This window comes from Cydia fagiglandana, chromosome 14, assembly GCF_963556715.1.
Source record: "Cydia fagiglandana chromosome 14, ilCydFagi1.1, whole genome shotgun sequence".
NCBI lineage: Eukaryota > Metazoa > Arthropoda > Insecta > Lepidoptera > Tortricidae > Cydia > Cydia fagiglandana.
Window position 1 is genome coordinate 14,682,859 of NC_085945.1, and position 18,661 is coordinate 14,701,519.

Sequence of the window (18,661 nt, forward strand, 5' to 3'; positions counted from 1 at the left end):
GTTTCTATGTCTACCTCTAATTGCCATGGATAATGATCCGATGAGATAGAATCAAGTTGTTTAGTTCGATAAGTTAATTCCATAGCCTCCTGTGTAACTAGTGCAACATCGAGTATTCCGTCTCCTCGGTGACATGGACGCGATGGTAAGTTGGTATGGACTAGCTTTGCTTCTCTATTGTTAATGGCATGTCGTACTAAGTTGCCAGCCCCCTGTGTTTGAGTATGTCCAAGTTCCTGCATCCTTAAATTCAAATCTCCAACATTAATTGAAGTAGTGTTATCTTCCAGTAATGCGTCCCAATCTGCTCGGATTTGATTAAAGCGTAGATGTGGATTATACAGACCACGTATAATTATACCGCCATTTAATGTTTCCAACCTAATGGCCACACCCTCTATACACCTGTCTACGTCTTCCACTCCTGGGATTACTGTAGTAAGATTCCAGCGAAGACCTTGTTTTATATACATAGCCGTAACAAGATGAGCTGCCCTGGCATCATAGATCTTATTGAAACCCAGTATATTATATTTGCTTTTAGTGAAGTCAATTTTACACTCATTTAATATTAAAATATCCGGTTTATGTTTTAGCGCCAACTGTTTAAGTTCAATATATTTGTTTCGAAGGCCTTGAATATTACAGTGCACAATTCTCAAGCACTGTTTTCTTTTTCGAAGCACGTTGGGCAACTTATCCATTAATGAGTTCCAACACAAAATCAAGAATCGTTTCTGCGGGATATCCCTTTGCTTGTAAACTCTTCATGAGATCTTTAGCCTTGGAGAGTAAATCAGATGAAGTATTGACTTTACTTTCTTCCTTTTCGCCAGATTTACTCATGGTATCAGGGTTGTTTGTTATTCCTGCTGTGACTGCTACGTAACTAGCGCCATTCTTTATAACCTTAGAATTGTTTACATAATCACGTTTACGTGGTTGCTGTTTCGTCTGTTGGATATTTTTAGCGAATGCCTGACGCCTGTCCTTTTGTTTTTGGACTTCTAGCTGAAACAATGGGCATTTTGCTTGTCTAGCTGTATGCCCGATTTCGTGACAGTTATAGCAAACATGCCAAACTTCTCCATTTTCTTGTTGTTCTATAGACTCTGGTTGTTGAGGTCTACGGCAGTGAGATTGTACATGGCCAAATTGCCAGCACCTTTTGCACTGAGTTACCGCTGTATCTCGAACTTTATATTTTTCTAATGTTGCCCGTTGACATAAGATATACTTTATGTCTCGAGCCACCCTCATGTCAGTCTCCCCGGGAAAAATGAGAATTAAAGTCGAATTTTTCATAACAATTACTCTTTCTAATTTAAGGCCGTATCTTGTAAGAATATCTGCTTTGATCTCATCCTCTGTATAGCCATCTGCATGGATGCCCTTGGCTACAAGTTTCTTTGCTGGGCGGCGATCGTCCTTGCAGCCGTGCGAGTAATAATTATATTTAATTGGGTTTTCCTGCAGCTTAGAGTCTATCGCCTGATATGCTTCTCTGTTTTTCGGAAAATACGTAATTTTCTTACTCCTTGGGTCTGCTCGTATTTCACAGTTGGTACTTCGAGCCATTTCATTCGCTGACTTCCACTCATTCTTATCAGTGATCCAGTCCTCATATTCACACACAAAGGGAGGGTAACGTTTCGTGCTTTTTTCCTTATCAGTAGTTTGAACAGGCTCAGTCATTTTCGGTGGAGCTGCGGTAGGCACATTGTTACTCCACGGATCATCTTTAGGTAGGTTAGTTACAGGACTAGCCAGAGGTAACATACGAGGTTTTCGAACACGGCGTCGCTTGACCGCTCCATTATCACTCAGGACTGAGATAGTATCGTCTAATTCGTAATCGTGTTCATCTTCCGTCAACGGCAGTATAGAGAAAGGGTTACTCGTTTCTAAATTAGCCTTCGGTATAGTGCTCAATCCAGTATTTTTATAAGTCTTTGATTGCGTTTTGTTTTTGTGCGCAATCCTATTGCTAGGCAGTATAGCATCCTTTGTTGTCATATTGGTTTCCATGGTTACCGTCTTAGTAATACCTCTAGAATCATTATATTTTTTCAGATTTTCTTCAGATAATTTCTGTTTTGCATTTTTAACTCTAGCTGATGATGTCCATGGTCCCTCAACTAGATTTTTCGCCATAGGTTTTATGCTGTCGCATCTGAATTCGACGCGGCTCAGTTTTTTACAATAGGTACATGTTATTCTCTCGCGAATAATGAATTCATTTTGTGGAATTACTTGCACAAATAATGGTCCTGAGCACTCACACAGAGGACCCTTGCCTTGTTTAAGTTTATTTATATTGGTTAGGTAGTGTACATACCTAGTTTTCAATACTACGGAGCCGTCCGAGGTTCTTTCCAATTCGCTATGAATAAATATTTTCACAGCACTAACTTGTCCACATACACATTTGTGGTTTTTACACATAGATTGATCGCCAATCCAGTCATAAAAGTTTGATTCTTCAGATGAATTATCACAATAGTAGCACTGCACTACGTCTTGTCCATTTTTGGCACTTATTGGGGCATTGTTTGCCTCAATTCTTCTCATAGGTAGCTTATCGCTCGCTTTACAATCCTTATCGACCTCCATCTTACACTTTTAACAAAAATCTCGCACAGAACCGCAACAATACGCGGCACACGCGATGCACATAGACCTGGCGCTGCCTCACGCAGCCCCGCACGCAGCGGGGCATCAATTGAGTAGCAGCCTCGTATACGCACGTGCGTTCGCCTCGACTGTCAGTGCGCGACTTACGCTATTATAACCGTGAGGCCAATCCAAACTTATAGTTGGTCAAATTTGTCAGTCAGTAAGAACCAGGAAAACTATACTCATCCTTTTTTTTGGGCGCTAGTACTAGTGTAAGACAAAGATAGTAGGTATGATTCTCTCTGTCAATGATTGAAATGGATGGGGTCGAAACCTTGTTAAGGTCGCCGGAAGACGTGGATGCGAGGCGCTACCAACCGGCATGTATGGAGGTCCAAGGGGGAGGCCTACGTTCAGCAGTGGACGTCTTATGGCTGAGATGATGATGATGATGATTTAAATGAGACAGTCCTTTGACAAACTATACATTTGGACATCATAATGATGTTATTTTGTTATAATTTTCCGTGACGTGACGTCAGAGTATCCACTAACGCGTATTAGAGTGACATTCCATTTCCAACTGCAGCTGCAATACTGTTCATTTTACTATGGAAACGCGTCGCTGTCATTGTCAATTTCCATAGTAAAATGAACAGTATTGCAGCTGCAGTTGGAAATGGAATGTCACCTTTACGGGTATGACGGGATTCTCAAAGTTTTGTTTAGGCCAAGAAATCTCTGAATGTATCTTGGATTGAGTTTAAGGGTAACATTCCATTTCCAACGACAGCTGCACTACTGACAATTTTACTATGGAAATTGACAATGACAGCGACGCGTTCAGTATCAGTAGTGCAGCTGCGGTTAGAAACGGAATGTTACCATAAGACGAACAGAACAGGAAAAGAACCTGTCGAAACTACAACGGAACTTTGTGAACTATATAAAAATGCCTGGGTTAAGCAATACACAACATGTCAATGCAAATTGTGGTTTCCTAATCTATATCCGCGTTGGCCTATTTCAGTCCACTACTCTTTGTGAGGCCAATGGCTGTTATCATTCATAACAGAACCAAATTAAAGTTACCCGCGAATGTGGCTTTTAAAATTCAACGCGGATTTAATGGCTATTTGAATTAGTTTTCGAGTTGATTACATTTAGGGGCTTATTTTAATCTAGTGTGATTAATGCTTGGGACGGGCACTTCAACAGCGATAGTGATTTTCAACGCTAATGACTTTGTGCATTGTTTCGGGGCAAAATTATATCTGGAAAGCCACTTATAACGCAATATGGTTATAAAATTATTACGCGTAACAGATTATATATGAGATAGAAATGACATCTGTCCCTTTACATATTTTACAGTAAGTACATCTGGTGCTACATTATGACACCAGTGCTATAATAAGCACATTACGTAACTACGTCGAAAATTTAAAGGGCCATATGTACCTACTGTAAAACGCACGATAAACGTGCGAATAGGTACCTAATTCAAAACACTCCCTTCGATCTTATTTTAAAATACGCCACTCGTTGAGAATTTCCTATTTTTCGCACTTGTATCGTAAATAACTATTTCTTCCCTGTCTATGACAGAATGAGTTCTTATTACTTTTCTATCTTAATCTCAAATTCGTAATTTAATCTGATAGGTTGAGTTTTTATAACTGCTCAAAAATACTAATGAGTAGGTATTGTATATGTTCCGATGAACCTTTTAACATACATACATACATATAATCACGCCTATTTCCCGGAGGGGTAGGTAGATACCACGGATTTCCACTTGCTACGATCCTGACATACCTCTTTCGCTTCCTTCACATTCATAATATTCCTCATACACGATCGCCGGTTTAGGGTGCTCTTGACCTGGCCTTTCTTCAGGAACCTTTTAAAATTAAATTAATATCTGTTTTACCAGGTCAGCGGGGTCCTCCAAAACACTGGCCAGTCCCTCGTGTTCCGAGTGGAGAAGGACTCAAAACATCAGGTCAACATTAGCGGAGGGCCGCTCTCCTACCGCTACCAGTTCGAGGAAATATACTTCCACTATGGACTGGAGGATAACCGGGGCTCGGAGCACCAAATTGACCACCATACATTTCCTGGAGAGGTAGGTAAAAAACCTACTTTGTAAAAAACCGGGCAAGTGCGAGTCGGACTTGCGCACGAAGGGTTCCGTACCATAAAGCAAAAAAAAAACGGACAAAAATGCAAAAAGAAAACGGTCACCCATCCAAGTACTGGCCACGCCCGACGTTGCTTAACTTTGGTCAAAAATCACGTTTGTTGTATGGGAGCCCCACTCAAATCTTTGTTTTATTCTGTTTTTAGTATTTGTTGTTATAGCGGCAACAGAAATACATCATCTGTGAAAATTTCAACTGTCTATCACGGTTCGTGAGATACAGCCTGGTGACAGACAGACGGACAGATGGACGGACGGACGGACAGCGAAGTCTTAGTAATCGGGTCCCGTTTTACCCTTTGGGTACGGAACCCTAAAAAAAGACATTGATGATCTAGAATGGCTGGTCACGCTTTTCACATTTAAGGATTTTGCAAATGGTTGTTATGGTTTTGTACTTGTCATGATACGATATTTTTTTTGCGTATGTGTTGAGAATGTTGACATATATAAAAACTCGTTAGGCGTCTAAATGAATACTTAACTAAAGACACACAGTTCGCTCAGTACTTCTGCTAAGCTTAGGGTTGCCAGATCGAAAGGCGCTATTATCGGGAAAAAATATCCATTTTTCGGGATTTTGGGACTTAAGTCGGGAAAAAAAACAGTCAAATTAAATTAAAGTAAAAACAACGATATTTTACATTATTGGCACTACGTCAGTTGCTCTGCCCATAGACGTTTTTATTTAAAAATAGTATAAATTCTTTGAGATCTTGAATATGGCACTGGTCCCACCGCGAGCTAGTAAGCTATGAGCTATCGGCTATAAACACGAACAAAAGATAAGCACTCCCGTGTAAATAAAAGAGACACGGCGATATTTATAGTTACTCGCCCAGCGGTGAGCATATACAAAGAAAAATTCGCGGCAGCGAGCGGCTCGACGCGGGTCGGTCGTTCGCTCGCTCGACGACAGTTCGGAACTTGAAATTATAGTTTTATAACGTGAAGCTGTTTTTCGGTAGGTACAGTTTTCACTTTGTTGGGAATCGGGAACACATGCTAAAAATCGGGAGAATCCGGCCAAATCTATCTGGCAACCCTAGCTAAGCTACAAAGACGTTTAAAATATTCTAAAAGAATTTCCCAATGAATTCAATTTCCTAATAAGATTACTGGACCTTAAAATCGTTAAAGCCAACTTTTAGCAAATTAACACGTCCAAGTTTTACCCCATCGCCGTTATCGCGATCCGTTTGTTCAACTTCTGGGCCCCCGGTTCCAACTTTTGTGCTAATTGCAAATGAAAGAGTTTCATTTTTAAGTGCCTCGATTGTGAAATTTTAAATGCGAGTTTTCTATGATAGAAATTGTTCATTGTAAAGATACATGCGAGTTTTTTTTATAAATCGAACATTTGTTTAATTTCAAGTTATTATGTTAGAAATAGTATCTTACTTACACATACCTACATATTTATGCCAGAAAAAACGTTTAAGAAGTAATGCCTACTTAACTTGAGGTACAACATTTCAAGGTTTACTAACACACATCGATTCTGATAATCTTAAAAATGTAAGATTAGTTCTAAGCTAATGGAATGTTAATTATTTTTTAAAAATAAACAGTTTAATTTTTTTTTACATGTAAAAACGATAGTTATTTCTATGATTTTATAAAATTCTGTCTTCTTTTGACTTGCACAGTCTAGTAAAAAAAACAAGCTTTTTGACAACTTTAACCCGTTAGTCCGTAGAGGCAACATATTTTGCCATCATACTTAAAACAAAAACGCATCTCTACTATAAGAATTACGTTTCGAAATCGAATGACTAGAAAGGAATGTCAAATGGTTAAAGGGCCAAAACCATCCCAACCAAATGATCAAATATATATTACTGTACATGTAATGATACATGTAATTAATGACTTTCCTCTACTATTTGATACAGATCCAGCTATACGGCTTCAACAAGGAGTTGTACCACAACATGTCCGAGGCGCAACACAAGTCGCAGGGCATCGTGGGCATCTCGCTCATGGTTCAAGTAAGTAACCTTTCTACTTTCTATGTAATCTATGTTGCCAACGTTTTTTTAGGATGGTAATGTATTTTGTTTTTGGCTCTCCATTTTCACGAGCAATGGGTGATGCACAGCTCCATGCTGAATGGATGTTGTTGAAACTTTTTTAAAACGTGATGTAAAAAATTTGTACTGTATATTTATAACATTGAGTATTTTTATCTTTATTTTATCAGCTTATGTTAGAGAAATCAAATAATAGTCTGTTTTCATAAAGTACCTGCATAGTCTGCATACATTGAATTCATCGATTAGATCAAGAGGGATCTAAATAAAACGTACATTTTATATTTCAGTATGCTTACTTGAAATTAAAGATCCTCTAGTAGTTTCAGTATATTAGTCCCCACTTTACAGGCTAAACTGGATAGTTGTCCAAAGTCTGAGAACTATTCTCATAGTTGCATATTTGTTCCAGATCGGTGAACCGACTAATAAAGAGCTCAGGTTAATAACTAGTGCTTTCAACAGAGTCAATTACAGAGGTAAGTATTCTAGCTTCTAATTATCTAAAATTACTCTAGATGGCACGATAAGTGTCTAAATTGAATTAACAAAATTTTTAGCTCAGTTCTCGGTAGCTTAGTTGGCAGAGCAATGGGCTAGTGATCCAGAGTCGCGAGTTCTAGCCTCACCCGAGACAGTAAATTTATCCACTTTTAACGGATTTCTAAGTTTTATGGAAACTCTTGTACAAGACTGAAAATTATGATGAAAAGTAAATATCTTTTTCACTTTATAAAACTTTATTAATTGCATTTTAAATCCATATCAGTCGATCTTTTAAATTAGTTAGGTACTTAAAATCACCGTAGGTGTGTACTACCACAGAATAAATAATAGTACTAAGTACAGAAGACTCACTCTCTAACAAAACGCGTTTGTTACGATCAGCACAGATATGGCTGCTAGGTGGCGACAGCGCCACGTGCGGCTTATGGCAAACCCCAAAATTGGGCCCGAACGGATGTACTTTTAGCTACCTGTAGCAAAGCGACGAAATCGCGGAGTGAGACATGCTTGGTACTACCACAATGCCCACTAAAACCACCTAATGTATCACTCAGCATATGATATAATACCTATGTCTTACTTTCTCAAATACTCACTTATTAGATACCCCCCAGGTGATCATATAGCACGTTTATCTACTGTTAACGTCCTTTAATATTTAATAGAAAATGTACAAAGTTTTTCCAAGTTTAGGTACAATCGTCAAAACTATTAGGTGATTTGTAGCTCTTATTATAAAGATCTAAAGTCCAATGTTCAGTCAACCTTAACGAATTGTTCTGTACCTAAAGAGTTTTACTGTTAGTCCTTAGTGTCCTTACTTTAACCAATTTTAACATAACAGGTAGCTCGGTTTCTATCAAGCATCTGCCGCTAAGCTCGTTGCTTCCCAACACTCAGCAGTATCTCACCTACGAGGGGTCGACTACGCACCCCGGCTGCTGGGAGACCGCTGTGTGGATCATCTTTAACAAGCCCATTTATATCTCCAAGCAAGAGGTAATATACTCTCTCTATCTGTCTCTCTCTCTCTCTCTCTCTCTCCCTTCCTCTCTCTGTCTCTTTCTCTGATCTCTAGTTTCCATTGAGCATCACCATCATCACCAATTATTATTTACTAAACACTCACGTTTGCTAACATGTTTTTGAACTTCCAGAAATTTATTTCCTTACCTTTCTTAGTCTAGGGCGACTTGCACCATCCAGGGTCAGCTCGGAGTTTACCGTTACACCGGGTTAATAAGGTTATTACTGCAATATTCTGCCGCCAGAGTGCAGCACTAATCTAGCTAGTAAACCATAGAGTAACCTATACTGTGCCTTAAACTGTTTTTTGACAGCTTTTCACAGACAATACAATATGACATTAATTCATCAAAGCGATTTGTTAACAAGAGCCTACCGAGAAACACGAAAATCGCTCTGCCTCTTTATCGCTCAAATTTGCAAGAGTGATTAACGAAATTTCGATTTTCTTATTTTGCGGTAGACCCCCAGATTGATGGATAGTTGTAGTGGCGCCCCCTATGCAGAGTTTTGCGTAATATTCACTATTGTACTGGTAACTCCAGATTTAACCAGTTAACCCTTACTTGTGTTGTACTAGAATTAGATGATAATTTGGTAACAATCTCACAGATGTACGCCCTCCGTCGCCTGATGCAAGGCTCGGACATATCTCCAAAAGCTCCACTAGGGAATAATGCACGTCCCACTCAGCCACTGCACCACCGCACCGTCCGGACTAACATCAACTTCAACAAGCAAGGCTCTCAGGTAAATCGTCTTTTATCATTACCACACTAGCCAAAAGATGTCAACACTAGCCTTTCACATCAACAGGATGATTACCTACAATTACACCTCCAAAAGTGACTTTTAATTATATTAATTTCCACTTGGAAGCGACAGCCCAGGCAGCATGGACAAACAAATGTCTTGGCAATGAAGGGGAGAAAGCAGCGCGTTAGTGCCTTAATTTAATATTAGTGAAAAAAAATCCTTCGCCCGGGATTTTCAACCGATGGTCATGATATTAAGTTAAAAGTACCTACGTCAAATCATGGGATTAGTTGTCAAGCGGACCCCAGGCTCTCATGAGCCGTGGCGAAATGCCGGGACAACGCGAGGAAGAAGAAGGAGGAGGTCATGATCTTAAGTTAAATTTCTTAGTTGGTGGGTTCGTTCCGTTCTCCAACTTCTCCAATAGTAGGTACAGCATTAAGCATATCGTTGTACCATGTCATTAATATATCATCATCATTCTCTTGCCCTTGTCCCATTCACTTGTGGTCGGCGCAGCATGTCTTTCTTCCATACCTCTCTGTCGCCCGTCATCTAATAAATAAATCAATAATTTCGAAGATTATGTAAATATATAAAATAAATTAATTTAACAGTAAAAATAGCCAAAGACTACAAGAAAACTGCTTAAAGCACCCAGCGGTATCCACATTTTTCTGCGAACAATAAAAACGAGATATCAACCGCAACTGCAGTGAGCAATAAAACGGGCTGTGATAGCAAAAACAGCACGGTTTATCAAACGCAAATGAGCTGTTTAGAACGTGTGAACAAGAACTAGACAGAGATTGTGCTGCACTTGGAACTATAGTTGCATGGAGTCTTATACAAAAAATATTTGTTTTATACAAAAGGGGCTCACTGATTAACAGTCCGCCGGACGGTATCGGCCTGTCAGTTAGAACAATATTTTGACAGTTCCGAAAAACTGACAGGCCGATACCGTCCGGCGGACTGTTAATCAGTGGGCCCCTTAAACTATAGTTCGTTTTTTTAGCATTAGAAATAAGGTAAACAATCTTGATGTGTCTTTTAATTGAAAAACACATTTTAAAAATAAGTTACGGCAAATATGTAACATTTATAAATCTAATACGATCATTTATATTCTTCTGCTTTCATAAGTAATAGTTTTTGATTTTTAAAAAGCGTTTTTCAATTAAAAGACATGTCAAGATCGCTTACCTTCTTGCAAGTTCTTTCTAATGCTAAAAAAAACGAACTATAGTGGCCAGCTCCCGCCTTTGTATGAGTAAACCTTAACAAATTATACAGTTAAACCTTCAAGAATCACTATATTGATAGGTGAAAACCGCATGAAAATCCGTTTAGTAGTTTTGGCGTTTATTGCGAACATGCAGACAGACAGACGCGGTGGTGGGACGTTGTTTTATAAGATGTAGTGATAGGAATATTAACCATTTCTTTTTCTACGGAAACTGTATGACGATATTAGGAAAATGTGTATGTAAAAGTTATAAATACATGTAGACTAGCGTTTATTAGTGCTGTCGTGTCACTTTTCCAAAAGTTACTTGATTGTAACAATTCACTGTCATAATAATGCACTTAGTGATTTTGTACAGATAACTATTACATAAATCTAAATGAGGTGATCTTTATGTGAAAATCCGTATCATAAATTAAATAATCCCACCCTTTTACCTTTTAATCGCCATAGAATTTTTCATCGAGCCTGCTCGTGTCGCCGGCGGTACGAAGTTACACGAAGTTTTGTCTTAATTATCATACCGCAGCGAAATGAGCCCGATTTTGTTTGTCTTATATATCAGTCTACAGCGGTTAAAAGGTAGATATTGATATTTACTATGGAATGTCAACGATGATATGTCCTGAAATTAAAGACTAAACTATAGAAGACTAGAGACTGCCAAATAATTCGCATGACATCTCCACGGACGCCATTAGTCTGAGTTTCTATTACAGTTTATTTACTGCTTCTAGTTCCAAGACAGTCCTTGGATAAGTTCAGTCGCCTGTGTTACAGACTAGATGCTTCTCCGTTTTATTCCCTAAAGACTGGAATTAAGATAAAGGAATTAGGAAAATTTTATCAACGTTACTTTTACAACTGAATGGACAAGCTTCTTTGACTTTTGTATTCAAAAAATATAAAGCGCATGGTAATTCTAAATTCTAAAAACTTTTTAAAATAGCGGAGCTATTACATTTGTTGAGTTTTAAGACTTTTAAGTCATGCTCGCGAGGTCTACAGCTCATAGAGCTAAAAGTTGTATTTAACTGTTCTTTGGAAGTTAATATCTGAATTAAGTACTTTTAAGTTTATTGTTTACTGATAGTTGGTTTTTGTTGACTGTAATTCTTAGGTAGGTATATATTTTGTAAATAAACAATAAGTGTGCTAGCGTAAGTAGTAAACTTATAATATAAACAAATAAACATCAATCATATCAATTTCAAGATTTTAGAGCCCCATAAACGAATGCCCTACCTCACTATCCAAGTGCGCCTAGACACAATACAAGCCAGAAGATAATATCGGCATGTGTTGGTCCGACCCGAGGCAAGGCCTGAGGGCCTACCGCGAACCGCGTTCGAGGTGTTGCCTCCCTGTCACACTTACGTACGAATATACAAGTGCGACAGAGAGGCAATCCGTCGGACGTGGTTCGCGGTAGGCCTTTTGTTTAATACCGCACGGCGGCGGTGTACAATCGAACTCTGTAACAGTGTACTAAGCGATGCTATAACTCATGGGGGTGTTACTGTTAAACTGAACATATCGCAGCTTACACTGCGAGCACACTGTAGATAATATTTATTTAACATTTAGTTACTTGTATGAACTGCCCCCCGCTACGCAACGTTTTTAAAGTTTTTTTATATACGAAACTAGCTGTTGCCCGCGACTTCGTCCGCGTGGACTCTTAATCTTGAACATTTTACATCTTGAGTAAGTAACTATAATTTTCATCGATGCAAACTTTATAATACAAACTTTTAATATATAGGTAATGTTAATGCCCTTTTACCAAGTTTGAAGTTCCTAGCTTGAACTTGAAAAAAAAATGTTTGATATTCATACAAACTTTCAACTCCTTTTGCACCACGTTAGGGGATGAATTTTCAAAAACGCTGAAATTAGATTGGTTGACTGGTAGAGAATGCCTTAAGGCATTAAGTCCGCCATTTGTACCTTCATATATTGTGCAATAAAGATTAAAATAAATAATAAATAAATAGTTTTCTTGTAATTTAATTTAATACCTTTCAACTTCCTAGCTTAAAATAAAATTTGCACCCCAACACGAACTTTCATCCCCCTTTTAACCCCCTTAGGGGTAGAATTTCCAAAAACGTTGCAATTACTTTTTTTGTAATCGGCTATTACGCCTTTCTAAGAAGTTTCAAAGCATTTGTGGTGGATTCAAACTTTCAACTCCTTTTTAACCCTGTTAGGGGATGAATTTTACAAAACGCTGAAATTACTTTTCCTGTCTTCTAATAATATCCCCAAATACAAAGATTCAAGTCCCGCGTTCGAAAAAAAATTTTATATCCATACAAACTTTCAACCCCTTTTTCACCACCTTAGGGGATGAATTTTCAAAAACGCTGAATTTAGTTTTCTTGTATTTTAATAATATATCTTTTTACGAAGTTTCAAATTCCTAGCTTAAAATAAAACTTGAACCCCATACAAACCTTCATCCCCTTTTTAACCCCCTTAAGGGTTGAATTTCTCAAAATCGCTTCTTATCTCTTGCACACTTTATAAATGTAATCTAATGTGAAAATTTCAACTTTCTATCTTTTGTAGTTTCGGCTCTGCGTTGATGAATCAGTCAGTCAGGACACTTGCATTTATATATATAGATAAAGAATAACAATACAATACAATATAAATACTCTTTATTGCACACCTCATTACAGAAAGCAATACAAATAATACAGTAAGAAGAGGTTAAATAACAGACGATCTTATCGAATAACTCACGTTAGAACGGTCCGGATCCGGTACTTCATTTTATATTAAAGTCATCACGTGGTCACCGATCGTCCATAGAAAATGAAGTGCGGGACGCATCGGCCCGGACCTGGACCGCTTTTACATGAGCTCTTAAGTCTCACCACAAATATTCTCCGAAATTGAGCGAACGAGCTTCGAACGAACAGTCCATTAAAATAGAACTATAAGTAAGAGTTCGATTTCAGCGATTTTTGGGTATCGTCTTGGGTCGTCCCATTCGTTTTTCGTCAAGTTCATAAATTAGTCCTATTCTGCTTTCGTCACCCATTCTACATTCGTCACAATCGTCGGTGGCTTTCAATGTAGAATGAGTGAGGAAAGCAGAATAGGACTAATTTAAGAACTGGGACGACCCAAGACTATACCGATTTTTGCCAGCTATAAACAATTTATCAAGGTCAAAGCCCTATAGTCAATAACCTAAAGCTACCACCCCTCAAGCCACAACCGCAGCACTGCAGAATTAATTAACATCGGGTGTAAATTATATTTACGCCGTGAGTCGAACAAGCTCGTCTTAGCTGGGGTATCCCCGGCGATTTATAGGCGGAAGTCCGGTGCACTACATCTGTAGTCTGGCCGGTATAGTCTGCATCTATAATGGCAACTATAGAGTAAGGAAAACAATATGCTTGCTTGAGTTTGGTAACTATATGGCAAGCCAGCTTTTATAGTAGCATAAAGTGGCAGATTTTAAAAAGGCGCGATAGATGGAGAATCCATGCAATTTTTGCAAAGTTAGCTTGCTGAAAAAAAATCTCAATGTATCTTTAAAATGTTTAAAAAAAAACTATCTTAACCTTTTGCACAATGTTTACCTTTCTTTTTTATTTATAAATTTTATTTAATTATCTAATACTTACATTTTACATATCATTTTGAACCTTTAGCCATATTGTGCGAAGTGATTAGGTAAGTCATACTGAACAACTTTTTCTATGGGACCAACCCCGAAATCCCAAAAAAAGAAATGGCCTTCCCATACAAAACAAACATTGTGTTGCCAAGAAAATTTTTGTGATTTCGGAGTTGGTCGCATAGTTAGAAAAACTTGTTCAGTATGGCCTACCTAATCACCTCGCACAATATGGCTAACGGTCCAAAAATGACCCTGTATGTATAAAACTTAAGAAACTAAAACCCGTTCTGAGCCATGCCGGATCCTTTACCTTTCTTAGTAATAGAATAGACTCATAAGTAAAAAGATAACTTAACATTTAAATACCAGTAGGAATATTGAGAATATCGCAGCGTGACTTCGAAGGACGTATTGCAACGTTACTGCGCCCACCGCCTTACGCCATCTCGGTCATCTCTTCGTCGGAGCATAAAAGTAAAATTTCACAGTAATACAGAATACATAATTCTGCTCTACACTATAAAGAAGTGAAATATAACGCGTCAAATCACTAACCACATCTTACCCTCAAATACTGCAACAGATAATACCAAATTGCTTGTGGCTATTCTATCAGCCAATATATATTGGCTAAACCAGGTTCCACACTTAATTGAACGATTCAAACTATTCCCATCAAAACCTCTCAAAAAATCCTATGTCCATCAAACTAGTTACAGTAAAAACGACCTAAGCGCAAGCTGATTAAAGTTTAAATTAGATTAAGCGGGGATGTGAGATAGGGTTTTGCAGGTGGAGTGTGGTAGGAGAGAATGCATATGACGTCATTTAAACGTGCGACTTGGTAACCGTCGCATTGCGCATATGCGCAATTTATTATCGAACTAGCTACAGGCTTTATTTACCGTAATGACTAAAAACGTTAGGAGATTTAAATGTTAGATTTTATTTTATTAGTTTCTTATTTTGCGTAATTGACTACAGCGATGCCCGTCACTTTCGCACTTACATACTTATTCGAAAGTGACAGGCATGGTGACAAGTGATAAAATGCGACCGCGCTACCGTCGCAGATAACTTGTATTGTTTATTGTTTATTATTTAAGTTGACAATTGTACCTTAACAGCTAAAGCCACAGCGGCACAAATTGGGAGACAAGTATTTACATTTGTATGCTTAACTTATAGTCGTATTCTGGTAAACCCTTAATAAAACTTCCACTATACCTATTGACTAAAAAAACATTAGAATCGAGGCCCACTCGTTGACAGCGTTTAAGTAATGTACTAATTGTTGAAATTACATAATAATATTGGCGCACATATGCTCCTTAAGGAGCTTGGGAAAAGGTTGAGGGAGGCAACGGGTGACCCTCGCGCGGGCAGCTTTCTCGCACAGCGAATTGCCATCGCAATCCAGCGCGGGAACGCTGCCTGCGTGTTGGGCACCCTCCCGAGGGCACCAAATTTTGATAGATATTTTTAATTTTTAGTTTTAATTATTTTAATTGTAGTTAGTTTTAGTTTTATATTCCTATTTATGTCTTTTAGTAATTTATGTAATTTAATATTTCTTATAATGTTGTACATACATGGATACAATAAAAAACCTTCGCATATAATTTATAATATTAATAATATATGTTGTATGTCTTCCACAGATCAACAGCAACTGTCCCGACATGTACCGGAATATGCATTATACAGGTATTTATTAAAACATTTTATACAGTTTACTTATTAGTATTACTTTATTTAATTTAATTATCCGATATCAAAATTCAACGATGGCAGAAACAAATGCACGAAGCATGTCAGAAAACTTGAAAGATTCCATAATTTTTCCATGAAATTTTAACATTTTCGCTTCTATGTCTATCTACACTAGCACGTAGCATGACGATATTTTATTACCTTCATGTTATCCTATTCGTGAATGATTATTATAATATAAAACTACCATCTTTACCTTTCATATGTGTAAAAGCACGAAGCATGTTGAAACTTTTCTAACTTTACAAAGAGGGGATAAAAATGGAATAATAAACAACACTTATTAATAGACTAAGGGCCCCACATCTGACGTCTTTCGAGCGTCGACGTCTACAATTCTATGGCCGCTGCTCGACGCAACGTCGACGCTGCGTCGACGTAACTGTGCAGCGACGTCATTTTCCATAGCGCTGACCAGACGCCGATAGACGCCGACGCTCGAAAGACGCTAGAATAGATGTGGGGGGGCCCTAACGCGTCGGCCACGGAACCCACGCTTTGAGCGTATACGCTCGACGCTGACGCCGATCGCCATAGTTAAGTATAACAAATGTATGGCGATATTTGACGATCGGCCGAGCGTCAAGCGTGCCGAAGCGTGCGGTCCGGCGTGCATTCCGTGGCCTCTGAGTTAGATATAAAGGGGCCCACAGATTACCCGTTCGCCGGACGATATCAGCCTGTCAGTTGTTTGGAGCTGTCAAATTTTGCTTTTAACTGACAGGCCAATATCGTCCGGCGTACTGGTAATCAGTGGGCACAACATAATATTTAGTTGTTATAAATATGTTTTTTTAATAATCTTAATGTTACATGTTTTCAGCACGATATTCACGCAAGACTCGTACCAAAAAAAGTATTGCATGTAAACCCAAGCATGTGCAAAAAAAGTGTCACAGAAAAGTAGGTATTGCTGGTTCGCACTTGTTAATACATTTTTTATGCTATAGATAGTATTCTTTTTAATTTACTATAAGTATTTTCAAAACTACCCTGTTACCTGCACGAGTGTTATTTTATTAATTTGCTTTCTTTGTTGTTTTATTCAATTATTTTAATAATAGATGCATGCCATTAAAAAAAAAACTTAAATTTATATTTCAATAAAATAATTTGTAGGTACTCGTAAAGTCTGCATATAGATTGCTCATTTGTGTGCATATGGATGGATTGCTCGGAGCTTGTGCGAAGACGTTATTCACGTTAGCCAATCCTGATTTAAAAATTTGTTTACGGGAAATAGCCGGTGTGAGGCTCAAAAGTGGTCACTTTTTTCATTTTTAGTCTGTCCCTTTTGCGCACGTGGAATGTTAACTTAATTATGTGATGGCTTCCTATTTGCACACTTCAATTATCTTTAAGAGTGCGCTAAATACAGTCGCCATCAGATATATCGGAGCGGCTAAGGCGCGCACAAATATCTGAACACGCCTCTATTGTCAGGGCGTTAGAGTGCCTGTTCAGATATCGTGAGCACCTTGGCCGCTCCAATATATCCGTGACTGTACCTGTCCTATAGGTAAATCAGCGTGAACGGCTAAAATGAAAATTTTACCAAATCGTTAAAATCAGAATCGGTATCTTTGTGCCTTTTAATGTCCGTGTTATTAAATTTAATGTTCGTGTTATTCAATTTAATGTCCGTGTTATTAAATTTAATGTCCGTGTTATTAAATGTGTTAATATTTCAGCAACTCAATGGCCTCGTGAACACAACCTTCGGTACAGGAGCGCGGAAGACCTAGCCATGCTGCAGCCCAATTAGATCTTTACATCGTTCTGATAAAGTCCATATTTAGTTGAACCAAATGTGACGTTCTTGTAAATGATACCATGTTGTTGGTTACCTATCAAACTTTAAAATATTGTTTATTCACGACAAAAATTACATCATAACTACATAATGCTTGAGACATTGTGTACATTATTAAACTTTCGTATGTATGCGTGTGGGGGTAAAAAATTTTGGGTTCAAACCGCGATTGTGCTTTATCGAGCATAAAATATGCTTTCGAAAAAATGCAAAAAGATAACAAAAATAGTTTTAAAGAAAGCGACCAACTTTTTATTTTTGTCAAAGTGACCATAACTAATACACAACTAATACATAAGTAATACTTGTGTTAATTATGTTTTTCAGTTGTTTGCAATAGTTCTTAATTAAATTCTCATACTTTTCTTCTTGCACCATTTTTATTACATCTCTGTTTAGCCCTATGGTTGACTGGTAGAGAATGCCTTTAGGCATTAAGTCCGCCATTTGTACATTTTATTTGTATTCTGTGCAATAAAGTAAAGTAAATAAATAAATAACTTAGTGGAATTTGTAGCTTTCTGCATTGATAAAAAATGTAGTTGGTCGTTTTCTGCATAACTAACTAACTAAGTACGGTCAATTCGGTCAGGATCCTTATCATACATTTCCAGAAACGATATGGATTAGATTTCAGTGTCAAATGTGACGTTTCTTCAAATAAAAACGCCATTTTAATCCATATCGTTTCTAGATCTATTAATTAACGTATCTTAACGTTCGAATCGGGCAAACAGTCTGGAGGTTATTGGTAATCGACAAAATAGTAACTTTTGCGAAAATATCGATGTAGTGTAACCTCCTAAGGCCCATGGTCCTACCTACAGTACTTATTCAGTTCAATGAAATTTAAATCATATTCGATTGGAATAGAGTTGCTTTTGGTTTGTGTCGTTCAGTTTTTAAACAACGCAAAATCAACTCTATTGCCTACAATAAAGGTTCAAATTTCTGTGGCAAATTTTGCTTTTTTCATTTGTATGGCTGGGCCTTAGGAGGGTAAAACTGCATCCATGTTGTATTTATTGGTGAGCATTATGTT

The 18,661-nt window shown here is 37.9% G+C and overlaps 1 protein-coding gene across 1 annotated transcript in view; it reads left to right on the top strand.

Moving 5' to 3' along the window:
• LOC134670924 (carbonic anhydrase-related protein 10) overlaps positions 1-17,661 on the top strand; it is a 59,269-nt gene extending 41,608 nt beyond the window's left edge. The window contains exons 5-11 of the mRNA XM_063528757.1: positions 4,553-4,744; positions 6,715-6,810; positions 7,265-7,331; positions 8,204-8,358; positions 8,998-9,135; positions 15,695-15,740; positions 17,498-17,661. Coding sequence (XP_063384827.1) covers positions 4,553-4,744; positions 6,715-6,810; positions 7,265-7,331; positions 8,204-8,358; positions 8,998-9,135; positions 15,695-15,740; positions 17,498-17,571 — 768 coding nt within the window. The 3' untranslated portion in view covers positions 17,572-17,661. The remainder of the gene's footprint in view (positions 1-4,552; positions 4,745-6,714; positions 6,811-7,264; positions 7,332-8,203; positions 8,359-8,997; positions 9,136-15,694; positions 15,741-17,497) is intronic.
• The last annotated feature ends 1,000 nt before the right edge of the window (positions 17,662-18,661 follow it).